Genomic DNA, 12,015 nt, shown 5'->3' on the forward strand with positions numbered 1-12,015 from the left:
GGAGTGGACGCAAGCAGCCATGGAGGAGTGCGGGGCCCATGCCAGAGTCCTAGGAACAGTGCTGGTGGGGCCCAGAGTGGGGCAGCAGGAATGCAGGCCACAGGCTGGCAGGGGTCTGTGAAGCTGGGCCGCACTGCACCAGCAGGGAGAGAGGGGAGCTGGCCTGGCTCTGTAGAGCCCCAGCCATCTGGGACCCCTGTGCTACTCCTGCCCACTCTGGGCCTTGCCAGTGTTGGCACTGGCATGGGTCCTGTGTTCCTGCCTGGCTGCTGCTGGTTGCTGCATGCCCCCTCATTCCTAGCCCTGCCTGTCCTACCCCATGGCATGGGTAGGGACAACCATAAGCAGCCCCGACCCCACGTGCCCTGCACTTGCCCAGCCGGGCTGAGCAGCAGCAGTGGTGGGGAGCAAGCTGCTGCTCAGTGCGGGGGGCGGTGGCCCGTCCTGCTGCCAGTACTCCCTGTGGCAGCCTCCCAGAGCCCACACAGGGCTGTCTGGCCTCTCTGCTGTGTCCTTGCTGCCTGTGGAGCAGTGGTGGCAACGGAGAGCAGGTACAGGGAGCCCCGTGTAGGCTCCAAGCAGCTGCCACAGGGAGCGCCAGAATGGCTGCTTTTCCCCTGCCTCAGCAGCAGTTTGTGCCCTGCTGCCAGTGCTGTTCAGCCCATTAGATGAGCCTGGAGCTGCCACAGGGCCTAGGCTGGCAGTGGTGGTGATGAACAAACTACAGCTGGGCATGGGGCAAAAGCGCACCCCCCTCCCAAGCCAGGCTCCACCATTGCAGTTCCTTTGCCACCAGCTCTGTGCTGCCCAGTGCAGCAGCAGTGGCTGCGTGGAGCAGCCATGCTGGGAGAGCACAGAGCCAGTGGCAAAGGAGCCACAGTGGAACCTAGCGCAGTGTGGGCTCCCCCAGGAAACACTGCCCAGTGGCGGCAAGGAGTGGGGCGCTTTCATCTGCCCCAGCAGCAATTCTTGTCCTGCTGCTTCTTAGCCTGATGGACAAGCCTGGAGCTGGCATGGGGCCCAGGCTGGCAGCGGCGGCGAGGAACAAACTGCAGCTGAGCATGGGGGAAAACCAGCCCATCCCCTTCTGCTGCCGACACTCCCTGCCGCATGTGCTTGGAGCCCACACAGGGCTGCCTGTGCTTGCACTCCGGTGACACTGCTGCCCCATGGGCAGCAGAGATGCAGAGGAGAGACAAGACAGCCCCACATGGGCTCTGGGTGGCTGCCGCAGGGAGTGCCAGTGGTGGGAGGGGGAGCAGCCGCTTTTCCCCCATGCTGAACAGAAGATTATTCCCCACTGCCACCACTGCTGAGCCCAGACAGGCAAGTACAGGACGTGCGGGGTCAGGGCTGCTCACAGTCATCCCCACCTGTGCCCATGGGGCTTGAGATCTATTTTGAGTACATAGAGATCTATTTGCTAAATAGCTGGTCCCTTAGAGAAATGGAGTACCCTTTGTAAGGATTGGGACCAAATAAAATAGTTCTTTTCTGCCAACACAAGTTTTTATACTGACAAAGTAATAATCAAATTCTTGCTGTGGTGCCTCTCTGCTACCTGTAGTCCATAAACAAGGTCTTTGGGCATGTACACCAATGAGCAAAAAGCCTGAAATTACCTGGAGTGATTTAAGTACTATGATGACATATATATCCATATCCCACATTAGGGAATCTATCCAGTACAACTAGGGGTGTTAAAATAACAGAGGATAATAAATCTGGTCTGGACTCCAACACCAAAGTAGCAAATAATTCAATTTGTTTTGAATGAAAATTCAAATGAGGGGGCAACAGGATACACTGCATATGGCTATACCATGACAGCAGTCTCCCCCAGCCAGGCTGATCATGAGCACCGCCCTGCTGTGACATGCTGCAAACCCAGAAGTTCACTGCAGAGGCTACTCTGGGTTCATCTCCAGCAGCTGCTCCCGAACACACAGGGAACTGAAATCTCCACAGCTGTCACATAGGTATGGCCCCGGATGTCTTCACCAGTGTGTTAGTAGTCTTGCAACATGTTAGTGGAAATGGGTGGGCACAGTGGTCTCAGAAGCAGCCTAGATAGCTGTAATGGTGTAGGCATGCCTTCTGAACACCATATTCCTATTTTGACTTCACCCTATCACTTTCAAAAAAGCTAAATCAACTTAAATCAATCTTTTTCTTATTATTATTTTGGGATAGATTGCTTAGCTGCACCACTCTTTAACCTTGGGGCTCATTCTGAACTCAGCATTCTTTTGGAAAAAGCGGTGTTAATAAAGATAGAATGAAATTGTTCATCTTATTCTTAGAAGCCAGAGCAGAGTGCCAGCTTTATAAACTAAATAATACAGAAAACAGCAAGCCTGAATAGTAACTGTTTTCTTCATCAGATGAAGTACAGTGTTTACTTAAATCCAAGGCTAAGTATTTTCCCCCTTCCACATAGGGAGTGGGGAGGGTGGAGGGAGAAAGCCATGTCTTGGATTCAAGTACCAGCACAAAGCAGGCAGTGGCTGCAGCTGCAGCTCTATCCCCAACCTGAGGCTGTAGCTGTAGCTACCTCCTATGCATGCTGGTGCCACGTCAGAGTCGCTGCTGCCTGCCCAAGACCATGGCCAGAGCCGCTATATGTGCTCCATGCCCCAGACGAGAGCCATAGCTGCATGGAATAAGTGTTGTTGCAGGGAGCAAGTAGCCAGAATTTTTAACTTCTAATGCATAACTCTCACCTGTGAGATATCAATTGTGTCCAGTGGAAAGATCCAATTGGGAATATTCCTGTGCAGAAGGATACAATGGGAAGGGAGGCAGGGGAAAGGGGAAGAAGACAAGGGCTCCATGTCAGCCACTGAATATTCAGTAAACCAAAGGCTCATCACTTGAAAAGCCATATGCTCAGAGCATTCTCCATTGATAACTTCTCAATCCTTTCCCCCATAAAACAGATCTTCATTCCTTCCCTCCACATCCCCCCGCTCCCCTCCAGCACACATGGACATACACATGCAAACATGCTTGGCACATCCTAAAAGCTTCATCCAGTTCCCCACCTACAATCTAGTAAGGAACCGTCTTTTATTCTCTACTCCCTCATGTAAAATACAGCTTCATCCATTAAATACATTCATCCATAAATGCATTTAATAAGGAACTGGGTAATCAACAGAAAGGCATAACTGCTAAACATTTTTAATTTTGCAATTTTCTGTACAGTTTACTACAGGTTTTTCTGATGCTGGTACTGAGTAATATATATTTCTTAGACACATTTGTGAGATTACTTTGTTTTTTCCTACTATATTTTATCTATATGTGTTGACTTGGGATAGAAGGAGAAACAAAAATATGGGTTCAGAAAGGTGCCTATGTGAAGTCATGTTTTCCTCTTTTGTTGTGCAGTGATTTTCACCCTTTGTTTCTCTCCTGGTCAGATACACCTAGCTATTGATACAGCAGGATCTGGTATCCATCCAGTCTATTTTTGCAGTGCTCACTACATTGAGATGTTGCTGAAGGCTGAGTTGCCGCTTGTCTTTTCAGCTTTCCACATGTCTGGTTTCACTCCATCACAGGTAATTTATGAAAGAGAATTAAAATGTCATTAAGTATTGACTTAAATCCATAAAATCAAGGACATTCCATGTTAGATTCAACTGTATAACAAGCTATAAAACTCAGCAACAGTGAAAAGACTTAAGAATGAAACTTCAAACTTCATCCAGACAAAACAAAGTCACATTAAAAGAGAAGTATTTATTTTGTAGCTTTTAAATATCATTTAAATGTGTAGGGATACAAATATACACTTGACATACTTTGAAATGGAAAGTAGTTGACTTCAATGTCATTATGACATTTTATTTCACCTGAGGATCTTCCCCTTTCTTTATGTATAAAGTCCACCAAAATAAACTAGTTAAGCATTGGTGCTACAGAAAAGATCAGTAAAAAAACCCCCCCAAAACTTACTGTTGTCCCTAACTTGAGCCTTTCTAAAGATCTTTTTGTGCCAAGTTTGATGGCATGAATGTTTTCTTTATGAAGACAGGTACAGGCTTATTTACAGCGTTTAGTTAAAAGAGATGATTCTTTAGCCCTCCAGGCCTTTCCATCTCTGCTTTCTTCTCCTTCCTTTTTTGTAAGAACCTATCTAATTTGTGGGGGCAGAATGCAGGCCTGGGCAGCCATTTCACAGGCAGACCATGGCTCCCCTCCTGCTCCATACCTCTGATTGGCCAAAGGGCCACAGTGGTCCTGCCGCTCACCACTGATTAGCTGCATGGGCTGCCTGTCACGTGTCCCCACTGGCTGGCTGTGAGGGCTGTCGTGCAGCCCCACCCCTCACTGCTGATTGGTGCATGGGGTCAGGTCCACATGGCAGGCAGCCCTCACAGCCAGTCAGTGGAGATGGAAGAGTAGCATTCCTTTGAGTGTGCAGCCGCCTTCTCCCTTCCCACCTTGGCAGGCTGCCGCAGTGTGCTAAAAACTACTAGCTCTCTCTGGAGAGCTGTCATTTTATATTCAGTACGCGCACCACCCCCCTCTGGATTTTGCAGGCATCGGCTGCATTTCGTGGGCAATGCCGGATTTCACAGAACCCACAGAATCAGGAATTCAGTAGGTTCCTGCTTATTTTATACATCTCAGTCTACCCACAAAGGCTGAGATGCTTAAAATTAGTACAGAAAAAAAATGTTTTTAAAGGGAAAGGCACAGGCTATATTTTAAAATATGAAGGACATGACAGCAAAATAACAAAAGGCATCTACTCATGCTTGGCCTGCATTCATTGAAGTCAGTTGTCCCTTTTTAACTTGGATTTGCAAAGTATGTTGTTAGGATATGCTAATTAATATGTCCTTACAAAACACATCTTATCCTCATCTAAACAAAGTCGAGGGGTCTGAAATTACCAAGGTTAATTGTCCAAGTTTTAGAGACATTGAGCATGCCAAATTACTGCTGAATTCTAATTCCTGTAGGAGAAATGTTTTCATCAGAAGGTCCCTGTCACAGGACTAGAATAATAGTCTTGTGCTTAAAGTACTGGGCTTCAGGAGATTTGGATCCTATTACAATCTCTGCCAAAGCTTTCCTCATGATATTGAGCAAGTCACCTCATGCCTCATTTTCAAAGGATTAAGATCAATATTTCCCAAGTAAATGGAAGCTGTTGATGCCCAGCTCATCTGAAAATCATGTCTTTAATCTTTTTACGCCTCAGTTCCTTGTCTGTAGTGTTTGGATACTGAGATTTCTTTACCTTACAGGGACATTACAAGGATAATGTCATTATTGTATGTGAGAAGTCTGAATACTAGAGTGCTGAGCAACTGCACAGCCCATAAATAATTCACCATTGGCACTAATTAACACTTTTATTAGAAGCTGCCGTAAAGAAGTCTAGGACTTTATGAGCATGGAGACTGAATGATTTTCCTTGTCGCCCATCCAGTTCAGAGTTTGAGGCACATTGTTGGGGCAGAACAAAGAAAGTTACAGCATAGAATCACTGTAATACAAACTAGCCACTAGACAAGAGCTGTTTTGCTACTTGTGGCCATATTTAGCAACACTGAGTATTAAAAAAATAGTGCTTCAGTTAAACCATGGAAGCAACTTAACTTATATTAAAGTCAGTGTGTGTGAATAGCAGATCTAATTCCAAGGCATGGCTGTTGTGATCTAATCAATCTCAGTACTTTCTACAGCTGCATATTTTTAAACACTTGGGGGCTGAGTGTGGATTTGTGGGCTAGAGCTAAATGTAATGTACTGTACACATCTTAAGTCTCACGCAGATGTGGGGAATGGAATGGCTAAAGACTGTGTCTTCCATCCCCATTCAATAAATGCAAAGGTGCCTCAGGGAAGTACCGACTGTTCATTTAGGAGGCACAGAAATCGTTTAATTTAGAGGGAAATACACATGAAACATGCCTTCAAAGCTCCATCCCCGTGAAAGAAAATCACATTAAGAAATGTCCATACATAAAAATGAGTATTTTTCCCCTTCACTGGACTTTTAATTTAACATCTGCACTAGTGGGATGTGTTCATTTGTCTCTGAAACTTGGGTGATTAACCTTGATAGTTCCAGACCACTTGGCCTTGTTTAGCAGTGTTCCTCAGGGCTAGCAATATAAAATGATGACCTTGGCTTCTGCTGTACTTTGTATCCTTTGGACTATCATCAGCAGATAGTCAGTCCTTCAGCATATTTTTTTTATTCTCCTTCAGAAGTCCTTTTTCATATCAGCAGAGCAGCTGTTGCTTTTAATGGAAAGTCCTTTGTTTTTGTCTGCTCCATTGCTATGCCTTTTTTGCATCTTGGGTCTTTTGGGTCAATTTGTTTTGTGGTCAGGATAAAGTTCTTAGGAGTCAATTTTGTGTCATAATTTTGAGATCAAAGAAGCTACTTCCTGGCTCTGAATTCCTTTTTGTCTTGTACTTTTCAGAGGGTCACTTGAGCTTGTTAATCTTTCAAGACTGGTGATCTATAGGAGAAGTCCTCAAAGGAGGAATCATTGTATGGTAACTGTGCTGGTTTGCATTCATTGCCATAGTGATTCCCAATCCCTGTGCACCTACTTTGGAGTCATGGACAGAAGATTCCTGAATTATGTGGAGCTAGTTATAGGGTAGTAGGAATCACAGCATCTCTTACGTTCTCACGTCTCAGCACCAGGGGAAAAAATAAGTTTGTTCAGTGAGAGAACATTTTTCCTAAATCTGGGGATCCACAGGAGCATTTTTGAAGACCCACAGATACCATAATGAAGTATATATTTGCCAGCTAAATACTGTATCATTTTAAATATGCATCTTACTAATCAGGGTTTCTCACCTCTGAGTAGGGCAGTGTAGAAAAGTTGTGAATCAGTTTTGTTAAATACTAGAGAATTTCCTTAAAACGTTGAATATTTTTGTTTTGTTTTTTTCCCCTTAGATTTGTCAGCAATGGCTAACTCAGTGCTTCTGGAATTACATGGACTGGAGTGAGATCTGTCATTATATTGCCACATGTATTTTTCTGGGTCCTGATTATCAGATATATATGTGTATATCTGTGTTCAGACATCTACAGCAAGATATTCTGCAGCACACCCAGACACAAGACCTCCAGGTTTTTCTCAAAGTAATGCATGTTTATCTTTAAGTAATAAGACTAAAACAGTAGTTTTCAAACTTTCTAAAGATTGAGAACCCTTTCATATTGCTTCTTCTGCTGCGGAGCTCCTACCCCTGGCTCCATGGCTCAGGGTGACCTGGCTCTGCCGTGACGGTGCATTGCCTCCTGGCCTGCTCTGCCATTGTCCCCAGTCTCTTCAAATCCTCCCTAATGACCTATTGTAGAACCCTAGGTTTCCATGGAAGACAGTCTGAAAACTGCTGGACTAGAGGAAATCTAAACCACATGTCTGAAAAGAGAGATGTTATTTAATCCAGTGAATTCTGAAGTGTTCCCACTGATTTTCTTTTAGTTTGATTCACCATGCATAATAGTTAGTTTTTCCCTCAAACAGGACAGGAAAAAATGTAATATTTTTCAGAAGGCAATACTGCTGCATGAGGACTTACCCAGTTCCCATTGGAATCAGTGAAAATACTCCCATTGGCTCCACTGGGAAATGGGTGGACTGTGGATCCCTGGATGGATATATGGCTTTCATCTTATGGAATTAGGTAAAATCTTGGGGAGTAGAGTTATGCAATGTCTGCCTATTTTAGCTTCAGTAGATTTAGCGATGATTTGCAAAGGTCCCTTCCAGCCCCTAACACCTATGAAACTATGAGAGTTATGTTCTAATCACTGTAATTGTTATGCCTGCCTCATTGGAAGGGCTTTGTGAGGGTTGTGCGTTTGTATTACTATAATTTTATACTTTGTTTCCTGTCTGCCTGGAAGTCTTACAACATATGGAGTTTGGTACCTATTTGCAAAAGATTTTTTAAGGTAACTTACCCTAAAGCTTGAATAGATGCCAAGGTAGTCTGTACCCTATCTGTTTTATTTGTGCACTGTGCCAGCAATTTAAAAGTGTAACATAATATCTGGAGGAAAAAAGGTAATTCTTTATTTGAAATCCAGTTGAAAAAAATTAAAATATGATTGCAAATTGTTTCCAAGTCATTTATAGCCATATACTCAATGGATATATGCATTTGATTGCTGACAGAATGAAAGGAATCCTGTCAGGGGGTGGTGATATGACAGCTCCAATAAGGGATCAATTGAAAATGAAGGTCTTCTTTTTGCTAATCTGACAAATATGTGAAAATAAATTAGGAAGAAACTGATTACCCACCCCTTGACATAATTATCTGATTTTCCAGTCTCACATGCCAAACATATTTCGAAGCAGAAAGCAACAGTTACTGAAACCAGTAGCTTCAGAATTCAAATGTGGGAAGGAATCTTATTTTCAAGACTAGTTGCATCTACATATAATGAGACACTTTTGACATTCAGTTGATTTGGAAATTTCAGGTACAGGGTGCCCTAAGTTTTTACAGGAGTTGATGCAACTCATTTCTCCTCTTATATTGGTCAGTCTTGTTGTCTGGGGTTATTTCAATAACCAGATCACTAATTCTTGTTTATTGTTTAATCTTTATAACTCTCTAGCAATCATGGGGGGAGGGGAGGGGGTAGTTTGTTATATATAGGAGTCTTAGAGTTAGGTGGAAACTGAATACAAAAAACAGTAATTATATTTTAACATGGCTTCAGTGCATTCTTTCTGGTCTCTATACTAATTGAACAATGTCAAATAAGCAGATAACAGGGAAAACATAGCACAAGGCATTGAGTTTCCATTATTCCTCGACCGTGACTGGAGTCAACAGAAAAGAAAAACAAACTTTTTCTTCTCCTTTTCTTCTTTAGCAGTATATGTGCAAATTCAAGATAATCATGTGAGTTCAAGGTAGCAAATAAGCTAGAAAAGCCAGACTTGGTCATTTGTTTTACATATGCCTTGCATCGAGTAATTTAATTTTGATGTCACTGGATCAAAACTAGTTTGTTTATGAGAACAGTCTTACAAATATGATCAAAGCAAGCATATTATCTTGGATGGTTGAGATTCATTAACTATTTGAAAATAATATCTGCAGCTGGTGACCAATAAGATTGATTCTGTCATGGGGGTACGAGCCTGTGTTATAAGTTCTATATAAAATTTTGATATCTCAGGTCAAGATGGGTGGTGTCCTCTCAACAAAGTAATGTTTTAAATATTTTCTCAGCCAGGTGCCACTTAAATGTAATGCTTCCACCTTTACAACTGTACTTTGGATTTTCTTTTTCTTTTTTTTGACCACCTTCAACTGTTGATGGACAAAGTTTAGGTGTTTTTGCTAACACAACAGTATCCCCTGGTAGTAGAAAGCTATATTTGTTATTGAACTGCCACGATGAACCACAATGATAAGGAAGTAGCACATTTTGATTCAGCAGGGCATATGGTAACTTTTCCTGTTTACCATTGTAAAAAAATAAAATTTATAGATCAAAATGTTTGAAAAAAAATGCTCAACTATCAGCTTTCTTGTCAGCTTAACTAATACATTGACAAGACCCCTGGGAAGGACTTAGCATCAGCAGGTAGATTGAGCAACTGTCTGCACGGTACTGTTATCAGCATGGGATTAAGTTTCAATGGCTTTCCTGACCATGAAATAAAGAAAGTATTCCACTCCAGTAAAAATCTGTAGGATGCAGAGTTCCTAATTAAAGTACCTAATTAAATTCTGTGCATTATGTCTAACTGAATTACAAATTTAAACAAAAAATATGCTTTCATAACCCTCAAGCTTTCAAGAGATCTGATTTCTTTTGCAGTAGGGAAAATTATAATAAAATGAAAGAAAAACAGCCAAAAAGGTGATACGCAAAATAAGGAATAAATCATCACATTCTTATCTAACCTTCTCATGTAAAGGGTAGTAGTTTTTTTTCTTTTTTTTCCCCTACTGCTGAGGAATAGAACAAAGCCTCCCTTTATATTGTGCCAAGTAGAGCATGCTGCAACAGCTGTATCCCATAGTGTATGCTGCCCAAAACATTGGCATCTGTATATCACTGGGCATACTGGCTGAGTTTCAGCTCTGTCCTCTCCTCACCCTCTCCCCTCACAAAGGGAAGGATTGTGGTAGCTTTTTTGGAACCTGTTCCTATCTTGTATATGTATTTTCTTCTATGGATGGTATTGGCACAGAAGAGTGCAGGGTGAACCTTGCACTTCCATCTAGTCATAAAGCCCACAGCCAAAAAGACTTTGTAGCAGTGTTAAATTCGTTCTTTGTTTTGGCCTCTTTCCCCTTTATTTAATGCACAGATGAATTAAAGTGCAGGAGCCATTTAGAGTGCAGGAATTATAGACCATGTCTATACTACAACAGCAAGCCCCACTCAGGCCATTGTTGTGCATAACCCACCTGTTTGCACCCATACAGATTCCAAACCCAGAAATATGTTGGTGAAGGTGATTGGGGCATACCTCTGTGATTGCCCTTGTGATATCACTGTCCAGCAGACTAAATGAAGTATATTTGCATGTTTATGGTATGATGATGAAAAATTTAATTCATGATTAGGAAAAAGTCTTTACAGAAGGGATCAAGAATATACAGCTCATGGGCTGGACCCAGTTAGCAGAGCAACTAGATCTGGCCCACAGAGCTGGAGGGCTTTGCTTGGGCCAGGCAGAGAGAAACTGCACTGGAGCCAGGAAACTTCCAAATACACTGATGCTGCTGCTGTTTATCCCCACCCACCTGGGACTGGTGTGACATGGGCCGGGTGGTTTTGGCAGCATGGCAGGCCAGGAGCTTTTCTTGTACTCCAGCTGGGCCAGACAGCTGCGGAGCTGCACTGGCTCTGAGCATCCTTAAACTGCTCTGCCACTTCTCCCATCTCAACTGCAGCATGGGTGTAGCTTCCAGCCTGTGGGGAGCTCTACTGAAAAGCTTACAGTTGTATCCATGCCATGGCTGGGGGAGAAGGAACCATGGTGAGTAGCAGCAGAGTAGACAGTTTTCAGACACCTGATCCTGGTGCAGCTCAGCACCATCTGCCCACATGACTGCTGCAGAGCAGGGGTTTGGGGGAAGCAGTGGCAGAGTGGGTACAGCTCCCAGCTGGCTGGCCTTAGTGTGAGGTGAGGGGAAACACCTCCAGTGCTTATGTGCTGCCATAGCCACCTGGCCTGCATTGGATTGAACCTGGGTTGTTCTGGCCCACAGCTTGGAAAAGGGTGCCACCTGTTACTATATAGGATTCAGGAATGAAAGAAAAGATTGTCTAAAAGTCCCTGCAAGCTGATGTTGACGACCAGGGTGGACAGCTAGAGACCCTCTGGGTTAAAATTCGTGGGGAACACGGCACAGGGGACACAACGGTGGGAGTCTACTACAAACCTCCCACCTAAAGTCTTGAGCTTGAGCAGGAGTTCACCCGGGAGCTGGCTGAGGCCGCATGCTCCAGGACCATGGTTGTCATGGGTGACTTCAATTACCCAGACATCTTGTGGGAGGATCACTCAGCAAAATCCGAGCAGTCGCAAAGCTTCCTCTCGTGTGTGGATGACCTCTGCCTGACTCAAGAAGTCTGTGGGCCAATGAGAGGCAAAGGGCTGCTCGACCTGGTACTGGCTACAGGGGATGACCTAATCAGTGACCTAGTGATCGACAGGAAGCTGGGTGATAGCGACCACGAGCTGATTACCTTCACCATCCGTCGTAAAGCTGGCAAGTCAGTCAGCAACACAGAAGTCCTTGACTTCAGAAAAGCCGACTTTGACAAGCTCAGGAGGCTTGTCAGTCAGGCCCTAAGGGACCATGACCCCAGGGAGTTCAAGAAGAGTGGTTGCTCCTCAAGGGAGCGATCCTCAATGGACAAGCTAAGTCTATTCCATCTCGAAGGAAAGGCAGCAAGAGGGCACAGCATCCCCCCTGGCTCTCCAGGGACCTAGCAGACCTCCTAAGGCTAAAAAGAAAAGCCTACAAAGGATGGAG

General features: G+C 44.0%; 1 protein-coding gene across 2 annotated transcripts in view; it reads left to right on the top strand.

Annotated features, from left to right (window-relative positions):
- Positions 1-12,015, top strand: part of TBC1D32 (TBC1 domain family member 32) — a 238,286-nt gene that overhangs the window by 194,418 nt on the left and 31,853 nt on the right. For both annotated transcript variants that reach the window (XM_019520032.1, XM_019520033.1), the window contains exons 31-32: positions 3,426-3,566; positions 6,944-7,132. In XM_019520032.1, the coding sequence (XP_019375577.1) occupies positions 3,426-3,566; positions 6,944-7,132 (330 nt within the window). The remainder of the gene's footprint in view (positions 1-3,425; positions 3,567-6,943; positions 7,133-12,015) is intronic.

The sequence above is a fragment of the Gavialis gangeticus genome, unplaced genomic scaffold, assembly GCF_001723915.1.
Source record: "Gavialis gangeticus isolate Ggan-Ray unplaced genomic scaffold, GavGan_comp1, whole genome shotgun sequence".
Classification (NCBI taxonomy): Eukaryota; Metazoa; Chordata; order Crocodylia; family Gavialidae; genus Gavialis; species Gavialis gangeticus.